The 20,320-nt window shown below is 36.3% G+C and overlaps 4 protein-coding genes, 1 long non-coding RNA gene and 1 other non-coding gene across 11 annotated transcripts; 5 read left to right on the forward strand and 1 right to left on the reverse strand.

Moving 5' to 3' along the window:
- Positions 1-89: 89 nt before the first annotated feature.
- Positions 90-3,917, forward strand: LOC17892868. 4 transcript variants are annotated; one of them, XR_002834659.1, is made up of 8 exons: positions 90-952; positions 1,027-1,938; positions 2,318-2,397; positions 2,633-2,707; positions 2,795-2,905; positions 2,995-3,126; positions 3,272-3,389; positions 3,484-3,917. It is a non-coding gene; the product is annotated as an uncharacterized LOC17892868 (long non-coding RNA). The 4 variants fall into 4 exon arrangements; XR_002834661.1 differs by having other exon boundaries at positions 2,638-2,707; XR_002834660.1 differs by having other exon boundaries at positions 1,386-1,938.
- A 437-nt stretch (positions 3,918-4,354) lies between these two features.
- LOC17891903 (E3 ubiquitin-protein ligase At3g02290) lies at positions 4,355-6,993 on the forward strand. 2 transcript variants are annotated; one of them, XM_023786730.1, is made up of 5 exons: positions 4,355-4,757; positions 5,226-5,595; positions 5,739-6,184; positions 6,269-6,378; positions 6,737-6,993. In XM_023786730.1, exons 2-5 carry the CDS (start codon positions 5,477-5,479, stop codon positions 6,761-6,763), a joined length of 702 nt encoding a protein of 233 aa, XP_023642498.1. In that variant the 5' UTR covers positions 4,355-4,757; positions 5,226-5,476; the 3' UTR covers positions 6,764-6,993. The 2 variants fall into 2 exon arrangements, with proteins under 2 accessions (XP_023642498.1, XP_023642499.1); XM_023786731.1 differs by having other exon boundaries at positions 4,358-4,757; positions 5,226-5,596; positions 5,746-6,184.
- Positions 6,994-7,237: 244 nt separating this feature from the next.
- On the forward strand, positions 7,238-10,264 carry LOC17891781 (ultraviolet-B receptor UVR8). Its single transcript, XM_023786647.1, has 9 exons — positions 7,238-7,380; positions 7,659-7,927; positions 8,143-8,336; positions 8,417-8,464; positions 8,543-8,615; positions 8,708-8,879; positions 9,125-9,556; positions 9,672-9,863; positions 9,966-10,264. Exons 2-9 carry the CDS (start codon positions 7,672-7,674, stop codon positions 10,012-10,014), a joined length of 1,416 nt encoding a protein of 471 aa, XP_023642415.1. The 5' UTR covers positions 7,238-7,380; positions 7,659-7,671; the 3' UTR covers positions 10,015-10,264.
- Positions 10,265-10,381: 117 nt separating this feature from the next.
- LOC17892135 (developmental protein SEPALLATA 2) lies at positions 10,382-13,313 on the reverse strand. Of its 2 annotated transcripts, XM_006298337.2 has the most exons (7): positions 12,647-13,310; positions 11,875-11,956; positions 11,679-11,740; positions 11,490-11,589; positions 11,279-11,362; positions 10,994-11,139; positions 10,382-10,769 (listed from the first exon to the last, which is right to left on the reverse strand). In XM_006298337.2, the coding sequence occupies exons 1-7, from the start codon at positions 12,829-12,831 to the stop codon at positions 10,676-10,678; spliced, it is 753 nt and encodes a 250-aa protein (XP_006298399.1). In that variant the 5' UTR covers positions 12,832-13,310; the 3' UTR covers positions 10,382-10,675. The 2 variants fall into 2 exon arrangements, with proteins under 2 accessions (XP_006298399.1, XP_023641879.1); XM_023786111.1 differs by lacking the exon at positions 10,382-10,769 and having other exon boundaries at positions 10,997-11,172; positions 11,281-11,362; positions 12,647-13,313.
- Positions 13,314-16,258: 2,945 nt separating this feature from the next.
- TRNAI-AAU lies at positions 16,259-16,332 on the forward strand. The gene has a single exon. It is a non-coding gene; the product is annotated as a tRNA-Ile (tRNA).
- A 240-nt stretch (positions 16,333-16,572) lies between these two features.
- On the forward strand, positions 16,573-20,311 carry LOC111831609 (probable tRNA (guanine(26)-N(2))-dimethyltransferase 2). The gene is made up of 12 exons (XM_023786499.1): positions 16,573-16,919; positions 17,310-17,591; positions 17,693-17,780; positions 17,873-17,994; positions 18,080-18,219; positions 18,315-18,387; positions 18,514-18,602; positions 18,717-18,822; positions 19,070-19,282; positions 19,369-19,563; positions 19,665-19,742; positions 19,834-20,311. The coding sequence occupies exons 1-12, from the start codon at positions 16,824-16,826 to the stop codon at positions 20,122-20,124; spliced, it is 1,773 nt and encodes a 590-aa protein (XP_023642267.1). The 5' UTR covers positions 16,573-16,823; the 3' UTR covers positions 20,125-20,311.
- The last annotated feature ends 9 nt before the right edge of the window (positions 20,312-20,320 follow it).

Genomic DNA, 20,320 nt, shown 5'->3' on the forward strand with positions numbered 1-20,320 from the left:
AACAAATACATATAGTCATATACAAACGAAAAACAAAAACAAAGACATGAAACGTTTAGTAAGAGAGAAGAAGAGAAAAACATTCATGTTGTTATTGACCGATCACGAGGATACTCTTATACTAGTTACTACTCTCTTACACTTACGCACTCAAGTCTAGATTAACCAGCCACATTAGGTATGATTGATTCCAGTTTCTGGACTAATGTTACAACTTACAAGCAAAGTTTGAACAACTCTGTTACACCTATCTAGCTATTCCAGCAATTCTCTTAAGTCTAAACAAACCAACTTATAAGTCTATTTAGCTTACGACGACACAACTAGATGAATGGGCCAGACTAAACCTGATAGACATTTCTTTATTGGACCAGAACCAAATCTGCAAGGCCCATCCCCATCTCATTCACCAATCTATCAGGTTTTCACTTGTTGACTTCTATTTGGCGTTGACTCCTTCGCGGCAGCTTCTTCTGCTCCGACGCCTCTTCTTCTTTTCCCTTTTGCGCTTTGCTTCTTCTCCTCTTCTTCCTTCTTCTTACTCTTATCATTGAAGCTTTCTCTTATTGCAGGTTGAATCATGGTTCAACTCCAATACTCCCTCTTTAAACTTTGGTTGAAACTCCCAAATCAGTATAAGGATTTTGACATCGACGTGGTGCTTTATTTACCGGAAACAACGACGAATCACCACCTTCTACGGCGAGCATCTCTCTCCGCGTAGGTATTCTTTCAACTTATGGCTAAACAAACCTTAAAATCGTTTCCAAACACGCAGACCGTTGGAAGTAGGATTGAGTTTTGTTGGAGAAGGATCCTTAGAAGAAAGAAATTAGCCATGGATCGATGACCCGAAGCTGTCCAACGGAGATCCCATCCCACCGGGTGAATTCAAAGGCTATGCCGTGAACTAGGATGATTCAGAGGAGCTATCACTATACTCACGAATCAGGTACAATTGATTTCGGTTTGGTTTTAATGGTTTTCGAATTACAATTGATTTTGGTTTGGTTTAAATTGGTTTAGAAAAGAAGAAAACAAAAAAAAAAAAAAAGCCACGCGACGGCAATTTTAGAAAAAAGTGCGTGGAATCGTAAAGGCATGATTTGGTGGGTTAGAGAACCCACAGGAATTGCCTTCACTCGCGCAACTCGCGTTTGGTGCGCGTGGGTATGAAATAGAGCCTTCTGATTGGCTGAAATAATTGAAATAGTAGTGGTATAGCTCTGATGTTGCTCCGTTTTTATATATTTTTACTCTGTTTTTCGTCTTTCTTCGCTCATTTGACGTCTCTGCTAAAAAAACGACAATGTGAAAGAGGGAATGAAAACTTCCGCATCAAACAAAGGTCGTGATGTTCTTATTTGCTACTCTATATTGTGTAGAATTGATTGTAATATTGGCTAGGCAGAGACCAACCAGCAAAACAAAAGGACCATATATTGAAAACGAAGAGCTTGAAGAAGATTATGCCACTGCCACCTAAAGAAACAATGTACAGAGGGAAAAACAATCGCTGTCTTAAAATGTTAGAAGACAGTAGTCAAGAGAAAACGAGAGACTAGTATAGATATATACTCTGACTTGTTCGCTTGTGGTTGAGATAAGAAGGCTAGAAGGAAAAAGAGAAGGAGAAAGGAGAACAGTGGAAGAAGCTAATTAAAGAAGAAAAATTGAGCCTCTTAGTGGTTGGAAAGAGAAGAAACCACCGGTCTGGAGATTGTTGAAAGAGATGGCGATGGGAAGAAACGCAGAGGCCGAGCAGGAGTCTCAAGTATTGCCTAGAGTAGAAAAGGCTTCTATGTATGACCGTAGCGGTTTAACCAAAGAAGTGTATGATCACAGCCAAACGTTCTTGATGTGGCGGAGCATATTGGCCGCGAAGCAGAACGCCGGGGATGTTCAGCATCTATCGTCTCCACCGACGAATTAGCCGCAGTATGTGTGTGTAGTAGTAAAATCAATTGGATTTTTAAAAGCTTGTTAGTTTGATTTGAAGATTGTTTGCTGATGCTTGGATTTGCCAAGGAAACCTTACAATCGCTGTCTTAAAATGTTGAGTGGATACTTTACTTCATTTATGTTAGTTTATGGCTATGTTATGCTACTTAACAGTGAAGTGCTACTTGCTAATGGTAATTGCTAGAAATGTCAATATAAATATCAGTTTGAATGAATCTGTGGGAAGTAGTCTCACAAATGTTCTTTTTCAATTTTGGCTCGTGAAATTAATTTCCCTTGCATCTGAAGGTTATGTAGCATTTTAACTGTTTTTTGGGAATTTATCTTACACAATATGTCTCTTATGTTTTGGCAGACATCATACAAAGAGCCCGTGGAATGTCTCCCGGAAAATTATTCAAGGACAAAAGTAAACCAGACTGCTTTCTCAAGATGGTATGCACATCTTGTTACCTAACTAAAATTTCCTTTTTTTTGTTATCTCTGATATGCTAGTCAACCTCACTGGTTATGTTACCAATGCTCTGTTACCTTGAATCTGGTGGAGTTTATGTTGCCTGTGATAAACATGTTTTCTTGAACTGTCTGATTTGGGTATGCATTATTATGCTAAGCCTGGATGATAGAAATTTTATTCCCCTAGCTTGCTTTAACATTTCTATCCATGTAGACCAGAAATGAAGTCTTGACTAAAGCTGGAAGCACAAAGGGTGTCCGCCACTTCGAGTTCCAATGTGTTTGCTCTGTAAGCCACTTACTTTTAAGATCAACTTTCAATCAAATTTGAGAGTGATGTCTCATCAACCTCTTTTGTTTTCTCCTCTTTTTTAAGACTATCCAATATGAAGTTGGGGATGTTGTTGAGCTCCTTTCAAGCGAAAATCCTTCAGCGATAGATGCCTTTTTAGAACACTGCGATTTAGACCCAAAGTCATTCATCACAGTAAGTAGCTTTCATCGGTTGATATTGAATGATCTCAGATTTTCCAATTTGGGATTCAGAATACATCCCGAGAGTTAATATGTTTTCAGGTTGGTCCGAGAGAGACAGAGAATAGTGGTGTCAATGAAGAAATGATTACATAGCTCCCTATCAGGCTTAAGACTTTTGTTGAATTAACAATGGATGTTACATCTGCCTCACCCCGACGATACTTCTTTGAGGTAAGAACCCTTTAATCCTTCAATCCTGATGCATTTGAATTTCAAATTTATGAAAGTCCTTTTCATCTTACGTAGATATGGCTTTGGGTTTATCTATGAAACTAGTACATGATGCAAATCCTTGCAATGTATCATCTCTGTTCAGGTTATGAGCTTCTATGCAACAGCTGAACATGAGAAGGAGAGACCTCAATACTTTGCATCACCCGAAGGGAGGGATGATCTCTACAATTACAATCAGGAAGAAAGAAAGCATTCTTGAGGTAAAATAGCAACAGATCTCACAGGTCCATGATGCGTCTTGAACATGCATTGACTCTTTTAACCAAATGGATCGTATTGCTAATGACTATGTAGGTGCTAGAGGATTTTCCTTCCGTACAAATCCCTTTTGAGTGGCTAGTACAGCTAGTCCCACAGCTAAAAGCAAGAGCTTTTTCGATATCTTCGTCTCCGTTGGCCCACCCTGCTCAAATTCATTTGACCGTAAGCATAATGTTGGCTTTAGAAGAGATTGAGTCAGAGGAGACGGGAGGATGAAAGGAGGTTGCTTCAAGGTGGCTCAAGGCTTCGGAGAAGGCAGGGAGGTACAATGTTGAAGCTTGGTCTTAAATCCAACTTCTTTACGTTATATGAAGCCACGTAGCTTAATTGGTTATTGTTGTCAGATTGATTTTTTAACTTTATTTTGATAATTCACACAATAAGAAAGTTAACTAAAACGGAAGATGATTTGTTTAGTGTTAACATAAATATTTAGCTTTGAAATACGTACGTACTTTTTGTTGTTGTTTGTTGTATCTTAAGTTAAAAGTTGTGTTAGTTGTTTTTACTTTAGAAGTATGGAAGTAGATGACATTGATTTCTCTCTGTACACGATGAAAAAAGGTGAGAGCAATCGAGTGGAGAGCCATGCGTGAATAACAAAAGATAAAAATGATCCGTCCTCCATCAAAATCCCATAAAAGCAATGAGATTTCGACGGACCCTAAAAATTAAAACTAGAAAATTGTAGAAGTATAAAATTGAAAAAAAAGGAATTGGAATTATCTTCAAACTTGAAAATTCATAATCTGAACATATTAATAAACTATAATATATGGATGTCCTACTTTGATTTTCATTAGTTATTGAGTAAGCAATACTAATTAATATATTAATTAATGGAGTTTAGTGTTATGTGTGTTTTAAAAGGTCAACTTAATTTTTTGTGTTGGGTGCTAATTCATGAAGCTCCATTGGCATCCAACAAACAAAGCTCTCTCTCTCTCTCTCTATCTCTCTGTCTGTCTGTCTCTCACCCACCTTCACAACAGCAATCATCATTCATCATTCATCATCTTCTTCTCCATCTTCAGTCTTCCTCACTTTCTCCGCAATCTTTCTTTTACTGTCACCGACGACAGAACCAAAAAAAAAAGAAATCTCCTTTTTTCCACTTTTGAAATTACTGGGGAATTGCACAATTAATTAAAGTAAAAATTGAGAATTTAAAGGGCTTCTCTCAGGAACTCTTCTTCTTTCGTTGGTTATTTGTTTGTTTCATCTCTCTCTCCCTCTCTCGATCGTAAAGTAAAGTAAAGAAATCAGTTTAGGTCTCTCTCCTTGCAGCTCTAATTCTCGATTAAAAGGTTTACTCTTTCTTCTTAATCACTAGAAGTGGGTTGTGATCATTATTACGATCCCCTTTATCGTTTATTGATCTCAAATGTTTTGTTTTCTATATTTTGGTCAAATTTCGCTGATGATGATACACTCTCTGTTTCCTCTCTTCTTTTGATTACTCTTTTATGGTGTTTCTTCTTCTTTCACTGTTCGGTGTATCTTATCTCAATTCGTTTTTTTTTTTTTCTTCTTCTGTGATATATTATTTATTGTGGTTGTCGGAACCTAATTTAGGGTTTTATGTGCTTGCATTCCACTTTACTGAAACCTCGAGTTAGTTGTTGTAAGTGTTCAGAGTTCAGATCGGAACTCTCACTTGCTACTGTAACAGAAATTGGACTTTTGGTTTCTTTAAGATGAATTTGTATTGTATTACTTGAAGTTTGCTTTTTTTTTTTTCCAATATTGATCACATCATTCTCTTCACTTCACAGATCTTTGGAGTTATCAAGGCATCAAACACCATTATATCATTGAAGCAGATGTTTTTTTTGGGGAATCATACTTCTCTAAATAGAAACTTTCAATCAACGTTGAAAGTTTTTTGAGAGTCTCATAATCGGATTCAGATAGATATTTACATGCATGGATATATTTATCACTTGTTGATATCTCAGTGTTGTGGTCTGAGAAAGTTGGGGTAAAGGAATTCATTCAAATTAACATAGAAAGAGAGACGGACAAGATGGGATGTGTTTCTTCTTGCTTTCGGGTAGAAGACATTGATGACTACATGAATCCAAATAGCTCTGTGTATAGGAACTGTCCCTGCATTAGATGCCTTGCTCATAATTTCCTTAACTTGGTACGTTCTTCACATTGCTTATTTCAATTGATACTTTCTTATATCTCAAAAGTTTTCATGTTTCTATGGTCACAATGTAGACTTCTTGTCACAATTTTTTTTACTTTGATCATTCATTTAAATTTCTGAGCCCATATTAATCGTTGCAGTATGTCTCGGTCTTCAGAAGAGGGGAAACCCGCTCTCTCCCATCTTCGGTTCAAGCTACTGCATCGATGACTTCCTCTTCTTCGCACGATAACTTTCTGTCTGAAGCATTCCGTTCTACACCAAGACCTCTCCCTTATGATGCTGATCCTAGATATTTCCGTTCACTCATCTCAAGACGGGAGAAGGGTTCAAGTCATTCCCATGATGAAGCTGAACCTTTAAGAAGTGATAGCGATGCAGATTCTGAATCTTTCGGGGCTGGAGGATGCAAATGGGCTAACAGTAAGTCCACCATTTCTGATAAAGATTCCAAAGAAGAGTACTCTAGTAAATCCAGTCTCAGGATTTTGAAATCAAAGTCAAAATCAGTAATGGTAGACTCTGAAAACATGTATATACTGTCTGAAGATGAAGATGTTTGTCCAACTTGTCTTGAAGGTGAAAATCCCACTCCTAGTTGTCTTTCGCAATTTCCTTTATGAGTTTTTTTTAAGTATTCATCTTCTTGTTGGTCTTTTGCAGAATATACATCGGAGAACCCAAAGATTGTGACAAAATGTTCTCACCATTTCCACCTTAGTTGCATTTATGAGTGGATGGAGCGAAGTGAAAACTGTCCTGTCTGCGGAAAGGTAACCACTTTTTTCTAAATTCTCTTTAGAAAACTTCGGCCAAAGCAAATACGCTTTTTGAAATAGCCTGGTCTAGAGGATTAAAAGCTAACATTTTCCTGGAATCTATAGCAATTTTGTTGTTCTGATTCATTCTGATTAAGAAAAGAGCTTCATTTCAACTTTCAAATTTTCTTTCCATAACTTCTACTGGTAAAGTTGTTTGATAGGTAGAAGAAGTGAAGTGTATGTGTGTGTGTAGAAATGTCCTGATAGAGAGTTAAATCATTTCTCGGAATCCATAACAGTTGTATTCTTCTGATTCATTCGGATTTAAGGAGAGCTCCCATGTTTGCCATTTTCCTTGTATGCAATGCAGGTGATGGAGTTCAATGAAACACCGTGATAATCTGCCATTGATCTGAGTCCTGTATCTGAACTGAAACTGGGGAAGATGACAAGGCAATATGCAAGGAATAATTTGTAAATTTGGCTTGTTGGTTTGTGAATATTTTTCATTTACGATGGTAAATATATATGAAGCAGAAAGGGAGAAAATGTTCCTCTGCAACAGTTCTAAGTTTCCATGAAACAAGAAGCAATGTTTTATCTTTAAGTGATTTTCTCCCATGAATTTGTCTCTGTTTGTATTCCCTCTCCAATCATCGAAACTCTTACATCATTGTCGTTCGATAGATTAAAATTTCCCTTATAAAGTGTTCAATTTAAGGAATACAAAAACTGATACAGTGATAGTCTTATGAAGTGGGGAAAAGATAAAGAAAAACAACAAGTTTAGGGACTTTTGTGTAAATATACCATAAAGTGAAGGTCTTCTGGTGTTAATATCAGAAATTTTGTCTCCCGACTCTGTCCCCGAGCTCTTGGGAGCAAATGAACGAACGAGAACGACCTTCATTGCTTCTCTCTTTACCTCTGTTTCTTACACATTAACAAAGCCCCAAACGCAACAACAAGTTTCAGAATTTTCGATTCATCCAATTTTTATTGTTGATATTTGAGGTACGGTTTCAGATTCTCTCTGGATTGTTGCTTTTTCTTTCTTTCAGTTTCAGGAATTGAGTTTGCATTTGCGTGTGGTGTCATCTTAGTCATAGAAGAACTTCATTTATTGTTTCCCTCAAATTTGTGATTAGCTCTAGGAATGGGTATTTGAAAAACTTGCCTGATTCGTGATCGCATCTGCTCATTTCTGTAAAAACAGAGTTTTGTTCAGTTCCTTCATAAATTTGGGGTCTTTTCGAAAAGATGACAATTTTTGTGTATGATTCATCTTAAAGGGGAGTCCTAAATATGGATATTGGAGAAATCATTGGTGAAGTAGCTCCACCTGTGAGTATCCCAACAAAGAGCGCAATATACGTTTGGGGTTACAATCAAAGCGGACAAACTGGTAGGAAGGGACACGAGAAGCTTTTGCGTATCCCAAAACAGCTTCCTCCTGAGCTTTTTGGTTGCCCCGCTGGTGCGAATTCCCGTTGGCTCGATATATCTTGTGGTCGGGAACATACAGCTGCCGTTGCATCAGATGGATCTCTCTTTACTTGGGGTCTGTCTCTTAATCTCCATAAACTAGAATCTGCTCATTTCGACTTTTGGCTTGATAGTCTTTCTTCTTGTGATGGAAAGTTCTTTTCTTTCTGTAATCAATGTGATAGAAATCTATCTAAGTAGTTACCAGTTAGTTGTTTGGTTGGATCTTGTTGTTGAATCTGTCGCAATCCGTAACTTCCTGAAGTCGGGATGGTTATGTCCTTGTTTCAGGTGCTAATGAATATGGTCAGCTTGGGGATGGAACCGAGGTTGGGAGGAAACATCCAAAGAAGGTTAAGCAGCTGCAATCAGAATTTGTGAAATTTGTGTCTTGTGGAGCTTTTTGCACTGCAGCTATAGCAGAACCCCGTGACAATGACGGTACTCTTTCCACTAGTAGACTATGGGTTTGGGGCCAAAACCAGGTATTGCAGGTTCCATTATCATGACTGGAATTGCCACCTCATGTGCTATTCATATAATCTCTCAAATTTCTTCATGACAGGGATCAAATTTACCACGCTTGTTTTCTGGGGCATTTCCTGTTACAACGGTATGTACTAAAAACCTATCGAATGATTGAAACATATTAGTGTAAACAGTGATTTGGTGATATATGCACATATTATAGGCGATCCGCCAAGTATCCTGTGGGACAGCTCATGTTGTGGCCTTATCAGAAGAAGGCCTTCTTCAAGCTTGGGGTAAGAATGCTTGGAGATCTTGTTATGCACTAAAACCTGTTTATTTGGTAATATTTTTTGTGATTTTGTATGTCTTCCATGGAAATTATAAGGCTATAATGAACAAGGCCAACTTGGTAGAGGAGTCACTTGTGAAGGACTACAAGCACCTCGTGTGATAACTGCTTATGCGAAGTTCCTTGATGAAGCACCTGAGCTTGTGAAGATTATGCAAGTTTCATGTGGGGAATACCATACTGCTGCTGTATCTGATACAGGCGAGGTGTAAGTTATCTATATGCCTTTTCTTGAAAACGTTGTGGTTATTCACATGGCATGGGTAGCTAATTCTCTGTGCAAGGGTCCGGGGAAGGAAATCCTTCTGATGGAGATATTGATCTCATCACATCCTAGCTGATGGAATGCTTGAGGAAGCAAATGGATTCCTGACTATGCAAGTCTCCTTCCCTTTCGCTTAATTTATTTTGGTTATCTTATTCAGTGTCCACTGCTTATCTCTTATGCTGCAGTTATACTTGGGGATTAGGAAGCATGGGTCAACTTGGGCATGTTTCTCTTCAGTCCGAGGATAAGGAGTTAATACCAAGACGAGTCAATGGTCTTGATGGTGTGTCAATGAAAGAAGTTGCTTGTGGTGGTGTACACACTTGTGCTTTATCTTTGGAAGGAGCACTTTATGCTTGGGGTGGTGGCCAAGCAGGACAGCTAGGACTTGGTCCTCAATCTGTTTTTTTGTTTAAAGTCTCTAATGGAAGCGAAATGCTTCTACGAAATGTCCCTGTTTTAGTCATCCCAACTGATGTCCGGCTTGTTGCTTGTGGACATTCTCACACGCTCGTTTATATGAGAGAGGGACGCATTTGCGGATGGGGTTATAATAGCTATGGTCAAGCAGCAAATGAGAAATCGTCATATGCTTGGTACCCATCGCCTGTAGACTGGTATAGCTCAAACAGTTTATATTGTTAAATCAAAGCAAAGATATAAAACAGTTTGTGATGCAAACATTGTAATATTTTCAGTTAAATTTAACGTGAACTCTGGTGTTTCATTTAGGTGCGTAGGACAAGTGAGGAAGCTAGCAGCAGGAGGTGGTCATTCGGCTGTTTTAACTGATGCATTTTCATTGAAGGAGTTGTGTGAATTTCAATTAGCAGACAGTGTGAACCTCTCAAATGCTTCAAAGATTCAAGATGTTGCATTCAGAATGGGTTCCGAAGCTTTAGCCCGCCTATGCGAAAGACTCAGGTAAGAAAAGTTGAAGTTTCTGGAAAAACGTCTCTGTTACCTCGTAAACTTTAAAACTTAAGAGGGAAACCAAGTTAAACAATGTGACTTGATGTGTTTCAGGGAGCAGTTCCTTGATGGAGACTTTACTAATGGGGAAGAAGTATATTAAAAAGCACAAACCCCAAACTCTAGAACAATTAGTACTGATGGAAGTTAATACAATTCATCCTGTATCGTTAAACAATTGAAAAATGTAGTAAACCAGAAAGTCCATTCTTCAGCAGAACTCTGTACCATTGTATCTTTCAGGACAGATTTCATTACCTGTCCTGTGTCTGTAACTGTAAGATCCAGTTGTTGTAATTATCTGTTCTGTACTCTTTCGAATTGAAAATAAAACAAGTTGGATCTTGGTGGCATTGTCAAATGTTGAATCTCACTGTTAACTTGAAAGTTTATTAGCCTCTGTTGCAGGCTATGTCGGTTAGCATCTAACAGTGTAGTCTTTGTTCATATTGTAATATGAAAAAACAGAATGAATAATTAAACCAGATGAGACATGGTTAATCTTAACATTTTAGTTCTTACACATTACAATCCCATACATAGAAGCAAAGGTTACTAAAGGCACAAACATCTCCTGAAACAGGAGAGACATTGGAGGCTATTATGGTTATAGCCACTTATGTATCCAAATCAAAGTCTTGTGCATACATAAACACAAAATTCATTACTATTCATTCTTATTCATATGCATAAGATCAAAGACCTCACGCGCCAAGACCCCACCAGTACTTTCTTAAGATCCTTAATGGGTGAAGAAGTATCACTCATAGCATCCAGCCAGGGATGTAGCCGTTTCCTGGTTGGTTATGACCTTGCGTCGCTACAGCCATTTGCTCCGAGCACACTGGATGGCCATACCTGTTTGCATCACCACAACATCTTAATTTAGGAATTTACAATCTAAGCCCACAACCTGTTTCCCTCCTATAGACATCAAATTAAAGTGCTGAAAACTTTGACTAAACAACACGAGTTTTAACCAAATATCTTTAAAACAAAGACAATGTTGGGCTTAACCAAACTGTATTAACTGTTTATCACTTAAGTTGATGTGTTAAGGCAAGAGAAGTTGTATGATTTACCCAATTTGCAAAGTGGGATCACATTCAAGAGATTGGTATAGTCCCTGAGAATGAGCCTGATGATGTCCGTAGACAACATTCTGTTGATCACCGGCTTCCCATGCTCCTCCTATATGGTGATGTCTCACGCCGATCATATCTTCCAGCTAAACAAAACACAACATTATTCAAACTTTCTTGAAACCATTTCACAGAAATAATCCAAAAGAGGAGCTAGGCATGTAGCAGTTGAAGATTATTGTGAACTTAGACTCATACAGAGAGAGAAAGAGAAGCATCATATACCTTCACTGACAAAGCTCTGTTGGCTTCAAGCAAGATATGCTCTTTACCTTGAAGATCAGAGAGCTGGTCAAGCATATACTGCGTCTGAGAAAGAAAAAGATAAACAATCATTTTCAGACACATATATATATATATATAGAGAGAGAGAGAGAGAGATCATTTGTGTGAATCTTTTTGTGTATATATACAATGATTGAAATATTAAAATCACCTTGATGCAGCGAACTTGCTTCAGAGAGCCGTCTAGTTGACGCTCAAGCTGCTCTAGCTCCTTTGAATTCAGAGGTCCAAGGTCCTCTCCAAGTAGGTTTCTGCAGCATTAACACACACTTACATGCATCAAACACTAACATTTATTTATATAATGTGCATAAAAACCAATGTATATATATATACATACCTCTGCTGACGCTGCAGATTTTCATATCTACCTTTCAGCTTCAAATACTCTCTGTAGCTGTTCTGAAAGATGCCAAGAAAATAGACAATAATGTTGGAACACTTATATATGTATCTTCGAATCTTGAGAAAATTTGAAGTGATTTTGTTAATATCAAACAAAATTAGTTGATCAGGAAGAAGAAGAAAGATCAAACCTCAAGTTCTTTGGCAGGTTTGTTGTTGACTTCAATGGAGCCATAACTGCACTTCTGGTACCTTTCCAGTGTCTTAAGCATGCTGAAAGATCAAACACACAAATTAGGAGAAGAAGAAATCAAGAAACTATTCATTTGATGACAGGAATTAAGAATTAAATTTAATTCAAAAATATATATATATTAATACAAAAAAAAAAAACTGGAACAAAGAAGATCTTGGGCGGATTGATTAATATAAAAAGATAAGATGTTATTATAAGATTAATTTGGTGCTTAAATGTCTGCATGAGGTTGAGACTGGTTAATGCATGGAACCACAAACTTATTATTCTACGTTGGATCTTCTTATTTTTATTGAAGACTGTGAATCTTTAATTTACTTTTGATAGTCCTAATCACATATATATCTGTGTAGAGCCAATGATATTACTTATTCATCATTAATTATATATGACACTTACCTAGCTAGCTCTCCTACAAAGTAATTTGAATCTCTATACATACAATTAGTTGCAATTTTTGACATGAGAATAGATCAGATCTCGAAATCCAATCAATATGAACTAAATTATATATTATCCTTCTATAATCAAAACCTAAGAGATCAGATTTAGAAACTAATGAAAATATATCAAGTTTGTTAAAAAGAAATCAAGAACAAAACAAAACCTCTCAAGACTTCAAAAGTACTCAGAAAGAAGATCTAGACACAGATCTAGAGCAATTGTTTTATAAAATGTATCTGAGAGAGAAATTAAAGAAGAAGTACTTGGAGGTGCTGCAGAACTCGTAGAGCTTGCCACGGTTGGAGAAAACGATGAGAGAGACCTCAGCATCGCAGAGAACAGAAAGCTCATAAGCTTTTTTCAACAGACCGTTCCTACGCTTAGCAAACGTCACTTGTCTGTTGATTTTGTTCTCTATCCTCTTCAGCTCTACTCTTCCTCTTCCCATTTTTTCAAACACACAAAAAAAAGAAAAGAAAAATCCCCTAATTTATTTATAAATTTGTAGCTAATATATGTGTGACCTTATTAGGGTATGCAATGTTTTGTCTATATACAGACACACACAAACATGACTGACTTTTTATCTGGCGAAAGATCTTATCTTTTGGAGAAGTAAACCCTAGTTTTTTATTTTTCTTTTATTTTCAAGAACAAGCTAGGAAAAGAAGATGATGAGGGATATCTATATAGAGAGAAAATAAAAGAGGAAACTTTAGCTTTCTGATCAGGCAGCTGGTTTTGGTTTTGATTTGATAAAAGGGCTACTAGCTCTTGTTTATTCTTTAGATCTTTTTTTTTTTTTTTGAAGGGTTGTGATGAGATTGTGAATCTGAAGAAAAGTTTTTGTGAATCTATAAAAGCCTATCAAAGAGATAAGAAAATTTGTGAGGGTGAGAGATCATTAGGGTTTGTTTGGTGTGTTTTCATTCACACACTCTCTCTCTCTCTCTACTTCTTTACTCTTTCTCTCTCTCCTATAGTAGCAAAAAAAAAACAAAACATCCTCACAGCTCTCTTCCATGCGCGTGTCACTCAGACGTCATTGTTTTGAAACAAATTAAGAAATATTCAAGTTTTAATGTTTTATTGATTTACATATTTCATGTCTACGTATACATACATTCCCTAAGTAATTACTAAGAAAAAACTGAATAAATCATCGAGCTCAAATTCTAAATTCATACTAGCTTTGTGGTTTTCTTTTCTTTATTAAGTGGTTGAATTAAAATATAGAATGATGACAACGTACGTTTTAAAACCTTCCAATTAATGTTTGTTTTATTCCATATTAATTCATATATAAGCGTAAAAGTATTGCACTAGTGTATATATATGTGAAACTTAACAGCCTTATTGTAAAGTCAGAAAACTCATCCATTATAGCTCAAGTTCCACACACTAATAAGGCTAGAATTAAATCTTCATCTCAATAGATTTTGTGCTTATATATTATAGATGGTGTAACTCTACACAACGTACACGTACATACGAAAATTTGCTACTTCCTTTGTAATAAAGTCTACAAGTTTTGGAATTTGAATGACTTAGAAATGTAATATTGTACTATGGTACAAACAACAGCAGTGCAGTGCAGTGGCTTTGAATATAAGGTTATGTCCAACTGGGTGGGAGATGAGAATTGACATGATAGGAAAAAGAAAAGTAAAGCTTGGAACACATACATACATTACATGATATATATATGTATTGGTGGTGGGTATCTAAGAGAAGATAAAAGAAACGAAAGCAGGTATCATCATTTTCTACTTCACAAGTCGCAGAAAAGCTTCTCCTACCTTAAAATGGACATATGTACGTGTCGCTCTTCTATTTGCTTCCTTCATAGTTCCCTATCTATCTATCTATCTATCTATCTATTGGACAACGTTTAAGTTTTGTCAAAAAAAACCCATTCTTTATGCATTATTTTTTGGGTTTGTTTAAGAAATTTATACCCTCAGTTTTATTATGCATTTTCCTTATTCTTCCTAACTTAAATGGTTAAAATTTGTGTGTGTTTTGTTTCTTCTAGGTTTGATTTGGTTTCCTTTAAGCAAAGGCCATTTCACGATACTTTTTCCTCCATGAATTGTTTAATTGGGAGAGAACATGGGAGGAGATAATACACACCACATATACATACTGTACAATTTTTTTTTTTTATATATACTTAGTTGATTACTCTTTATTAAACTTAAAGGTGGATTTAATTAGTATGTCTCCAATCTTTTTCTATTTTTGGGGCATTGCTTGCAAGAGTATTGGGAATTAATGAAAGTCTTGTAGGTGAGGCGCCAAGAAGGGTAATATATGTTTTCTTGGGTCAACAAGGGTAAAATTAGTCTTGGGCAGAAAACAAAATTACTGTAATTGTTTTGTTTTTTTAGGTTTAGGTTTTAGTTACGGTACGGTATTTACTTATTATATTTTTCATACTCGATCAAAATTAATGTTCTGGACAATTAAAATTTAACTATACATGGACTTATGGAATGTGTTTATCTGAAGATTTGTTGCAAATGTATACGATTGTAAGTAAACTAAATCGACGATTTTGTAGAAATCTTAGTAAACTAAATCGTAGATTTTGGTTTTGAATGGAGATAATAAATATGTCAGAGCAGATCAAGCAGTTCAAATATACCCAGCAGAACAAAAGCAGATTAAACAGATATGGCATATTAAATGCAGATCAAGTTTTATTAATTTTTTATTAAAAAAGCAGTTCATTTAAAAACACTCCAAATCTCCAGCTTTTTTACTGTTCATAGTGCAGTACAAATATCCTTCTTATTTTTGATCTGCCAACAGATCAATTATTTTTTAATAATATTTCCTTTTTTGAACTGCCATTATATTAATTTTGTGTGAATGGAGGAAAAATATCAGTTCTCCCAATATGTGTATTATCTGCTTTTAATCTGCCTTTAATCTACCCTTCCATACAAAATCTTAATTTCTCCTTCGGACAAAGAATCTACCAGCAAAGATCTTTATCTTCAGGTGACGTAGGGGAAATGTCCGTACACATTGTTTTTTTTTTTACAGACAGCAAAAAGACGTAAGTAAACGGAAAAATCAATAAAAACACAAGTGGGTGAAGGACACGTGTCAACATATGATTGAATAGTGAGTAAGCTTTGACTTTTGTGGCAGGCGTGGCCTCAAAGGAGTCACCTTTCTAACAGTGTCTTGTCCGGTCCCTCTGTTAAAAGTTTTTTTTTTTTTTTTTTTACCTTTTATTATATTTTACCCCTATTGATTTACTAATACACTATTCTTGTTAACTTTGGATTATTATCTCTTGTCTTCCTTATAATTTTTTTTTTTGAATGATTCAAATCTAAATCTTTGGCGAGATCGACACTACTAAAGTCTAGTCTCACTCATTTAGGAATTTTAATACTTGTCAAGAAGTATGATTTGATAGCAGAAAGTGCAACACGAATGCAAAGAGCAAACTTACCATTTGGGAATGTTTTCAATAGCAAAAAAAAAACATCGATCGTCATTTTCATGTGTCACATGGTTTTGATATGATCAACCCAAAATCTCCAAAGTAGAAGAAACATGTTGTCACACTGTATATAGTGAGGCTTATAAGCTGGTATCTTACCTACCATACATATAATATATATAGGTTTCCTATATCTCAACAAAATCTATTTTAAAAATCATTCAAACAACTAGTGAGCAAACCCTTGGTAGGTTTTTTTATATGCAACATAACCTCCAAATATGAATGAAATCAACAACATCTTTTCTTCTAGATGACTTTTCTGAGAATGGAAAGAAATTAAGACTCTAAAATCTACTTGTACGCACATGGAGCTTAATAGATATTAAAACAGCATAAATAAATAGTCGCAAATGGCCCATTAGCTCAGTTGGTTAGAGCGTCGTGCTAATAACGCGAAGGTCGCAGGTTCGAAACCTGCATGGGCCATTTTTTTATATTCAAACCCCTAATTTTATACTTAGTCTCGCATCCCTGTACTTTTTGATTTTCTTACATTCACACCCTTATATTTACTTTTGGTCTAAAATACATACTTGACTTTTTATTTATATACACATTCATGCCCACTATCTTCATTTTGTTCAGTTATGTCCAAATCCAATCAGAAAAGTAACTGAAAAACAGATTAAGGAAATCTCTAAACAAATTTTAAAGGAAAGGAAAAAAAGAAAAAGAAAAAAGGCAAATAGTGTTGTATGTCCGGAATCCGGAGTAGGGTTTTAAATTTGAAGTTTAAGTTCATCCTTCTTCTCCTTCCAATTCCAATCAATCTCTCTCAGCTTTCACTTTGGAAACGAAGCGGATAGGATTTATATTTCAATACGTATTTGTGCTTTGTCATTGAGTTTACATAACTCGATATTGGTGGTGTGTGAATTTGTGAAAGAGAGAGAGAAAGACTTAAAGAAGACGAAGCAATGGAAACGGATCTGAATGATTATACTGTTGTTAAGGAAGGAGAAGCTGAGATTCTCATGCACAAGAAGAATCAAGTCTTCTTCAATAAAGCTCAGGTTCCCAAATTTCTCTTCTTTATCAAAATTTTGTGTGTTTCTTTAAGTTTGAAGCTGACATATATATATATATATATATATATATGTGTTATCTGAATTGGCTGCTTTGATTTTTCTCCACATGTTGTAGCTTTGGTAAGATACACTGAACATTGATTCAAAATCAGTTAGCTGATCCCTTGTTCTGGAACTAGAATTTCTTTACCTTTTTTTTATTTAATCTAGGAATCTCTCAATTACTGTTTAAAGTTTGGATTTTTATGATTATTAGTCAGTTTCATAGTAAGTAGTTGATTCATGGTTTAGTCAATGATGTATGCCTGTTTGAAGTACCGTGAAATCTAAGAGTGAACCTGAACTCTTTGCTTTATGTCTATATTGACTGATTAGGTGAACAATAGAGACATGTCTATTGCTGTCCTAAGGGAATTTATATCCAAACGCAAGCAAGAGCATGAGGGTAAGCCATCTAAAAGAGCTAGACCAGCTTCCAAAGTGAACGACAAGGATTCTTCTGTTGCTTCCAAGGATGAAACTCCTAGTGAGAACGGTAGGAATAATGGTGAACACAAAGTAGCATCTGAGGATGGACCAAGCTCTGCATCTATAGATCCTGCTAAGACAACAGAAGGATTTGCACGAAGAGAAGCCAAGCCACCAAAAGTGCTTGAGGTTCTCCTAATTCTTTTACTCGCCCTCTTGTTTCATAGCTTATTGTGATCTTGCAGTTAAATAACTTAACTTTCTTTTTTGTTGCATACTTAAAATTTCAGGCTTTGTCAGCTTCTGGGTTACGGGCTCTAAGATATGCGCGAGAAATAGAAGGAATTGGTCAGGTTGTGGCATTAGATAATGACCTTGGTAAATTTTTCCTTCATTCCTGTATAGATATATTTTTTTTCTCGTAGCTCTCCTATTTCAATGCCTAATGTTGTTCCTATTTCTTTTAATAGCATCCGTGGAAGCTTGCCAGAGAAACATAAAGTTCAATGGCTCCGTTGCTATTTCAAAGGTGGAGTCACATCATACCGATGCTCGTGTCCATATGCTTACCCACCCTAAAGAATTTGATGTGGTAACCATTAATATATTCACAATATTGTATCATTTGCATATAGAGTTGCTTCTGTTAAAGTAATTCTCGCTATTAATGTTCTTAGGTTGATCTTGATCCATATGGATCACCGTCTATTTTCCTTGACCCGGCTATTCAATCGGTTACGGATGGTGGATTGCTAATGTGTACAGCAACTGACATGGCAGTGTTATGTGGTGGTAATGGTGAAGTTTGCTATTCCAAGTGAGTTTTTATCCGTTCACACCTTTCTTTTAAGTTTTAAACAAGTACAGATGATGCCTTTGGCTAAACCGATACTTAAATCCTTAATATATCAGATATGGTTCTTACCCGTTGAGAGGAAAGTATTGTCATGAGATGGCTTTGCGGATCCTTCTTGCCAGCATCGAGGTCTGTTTATCTTAGCCAAATCCAGTTTTACTAAATAATCATTTTTTCTGTCATTACCGCCAATTCTCTCAGTTTCAGATTGTTTTCTTATGTTCCTTTTCACCTTGTGGTTATGATTTGATGTAGAGCCATGCAAACCGCTACAAGCGGTATATTGTTCCGGTGCTATCTGTGCAAATGGATTTCTATGTTCGTGTTTTTGTCCGCGTTTACACGTGAGTTTTCCTTGTTTAATCAAAACATGTAACATCTCAGCAATACAGATTATGAAATTTTTTTTTGTTTTGTTTTTGATCCACTGAAACCTCAAAGCTTAATGAAATTTTCAGCTCGGCAAGTGCAATGAAGAACACTCCATTGAAGCTTTCTTACGTTTATCAATGCATTGGCTGTGATTCATTTCATCTTCAACCTGTCGGAAGATCCCTCCCTAAGGTATATGCACCTGTAAAAAAATTCACACATTCTCTTTTCTATGCAATGCATCTCCTAAGATGATAGAAACTTGGACTATAGCCAATGATTCTTGTTATGGTTCTATGTGTGTCAATAGTGCATGTCATAGTTCCCACCATTTTATAATACTCTCGGAACTAGTATATGTGAGGCCACTTCCAAAGTAGTTTAAATTCTATCCTAAGACCGTATTTAAATATTTTTTCATCATTTGTTTTTTGGGCAGAACAACAGTGTGAGGTATCTACCAGCAATTGGTCCGGTTGTGCAGCAGGATTGCAGCCACTGTGGGAAGAAATACAACATGGGTGGACCAATATGGTCTGCTCCAATTCATGATCCAGAATGGGTGACTTCGATTTTAAGCAGTGTGCAATCCATGAAAGACAGATATCCTGCTTATGACAGGATCTCTGCTGTACTTACTACAGTCTCCGAGGTAAGTTGCTGGATTCTTTTTTGGTGTTAAGTTTTCTGAAGAACCCATTTTAATATTGATTTTTATCTTTCTATCTTTTTCTTCAGGAATTGCTTGATGTTCCCCTGTTTTTGAGTCTGCATAATCTTTGTGCGACTCTAAAATGCATTTCACCATCAGCTGCTATGTTTCGATCAGCGGTTATTAATGCTAATTACAGAATCTCGGGGACTCATGTGAATCCGCTTGGCATGAAAACTGATGCTCCTATGGAGATTATCTGGGACATTATGCGCTGCTGGGTAAACTAAGTTGATGATTCATGATTTGACCTTATTTCAATTTACCTAATCTTGTTTTTGATGGTTTTTTTATTTATTTGGTTGATGCTGTTTTGTTGCAGGTAAAGAATCATCCTATAAAGGCACAATCCCCTGAACACCCCGGAAGCATAATTTTGTCTAAAGAACCATCACATCAGGTATTTTTCTCGTCTTTTTTCTCAATTGTTTGAATCTAAATACTGTTCCAAACCTGAATCTGATTTTCGATACCGTCTTGTGTTTGGACAGGTTGATTTTTCGCGTCACATTGGTTCGTTGAGCAAGGCGCAGGCGAAGAAAATAGCTCGTTTTCTGCCAAATCCAGAGAAACATTGGGGTCCAAAGCTTAGGGCTGGACGCCAAATCACTAGCAAACATGTTTCGCTGATTGGTCATGAAGCAGTTAATGGTCATCTTAATCAACACCATGAAGAACTTAAAGAAGAAGATGAAGAAGCAGAGCAAGAAGATAACCTCAAAGACAAGGTTGATCTGAAACGCCAGAAGACAACAACTGAGGATATTTCTTCATCATCATAAGACAAATCACTAAATGCTTACACAAGAGATCACGTTTTGTCTACAAGAAGAGTTGCCTCTTCATGAAGAACTTTGTTATATCTGTTTAACCATTTTTGATATTACTTAGGCGTTGTTACCCATTTTTCTGATTCTTTTTGTTGTGAACTTGTGAGCTTATTAGTTTCCTCATTTATAATTTTTCCTAGTGATTTTA

Source organism: Capsella rubella, unplaced genomic scaffold, assembly GCF_000375325.1.
Source record: "Capsella rubella cultivar Monte Gargano unplaced genomic scaffold, Caprub1_0 scaffold_3, whole genome shotgun sequence".
Lineage (NCBI taxonomy): Eukaryota > Viridiplantae > Streptophyta > Magnoliopsida > Brassicales > Brassicaceae > Capsella > Capsella rubella.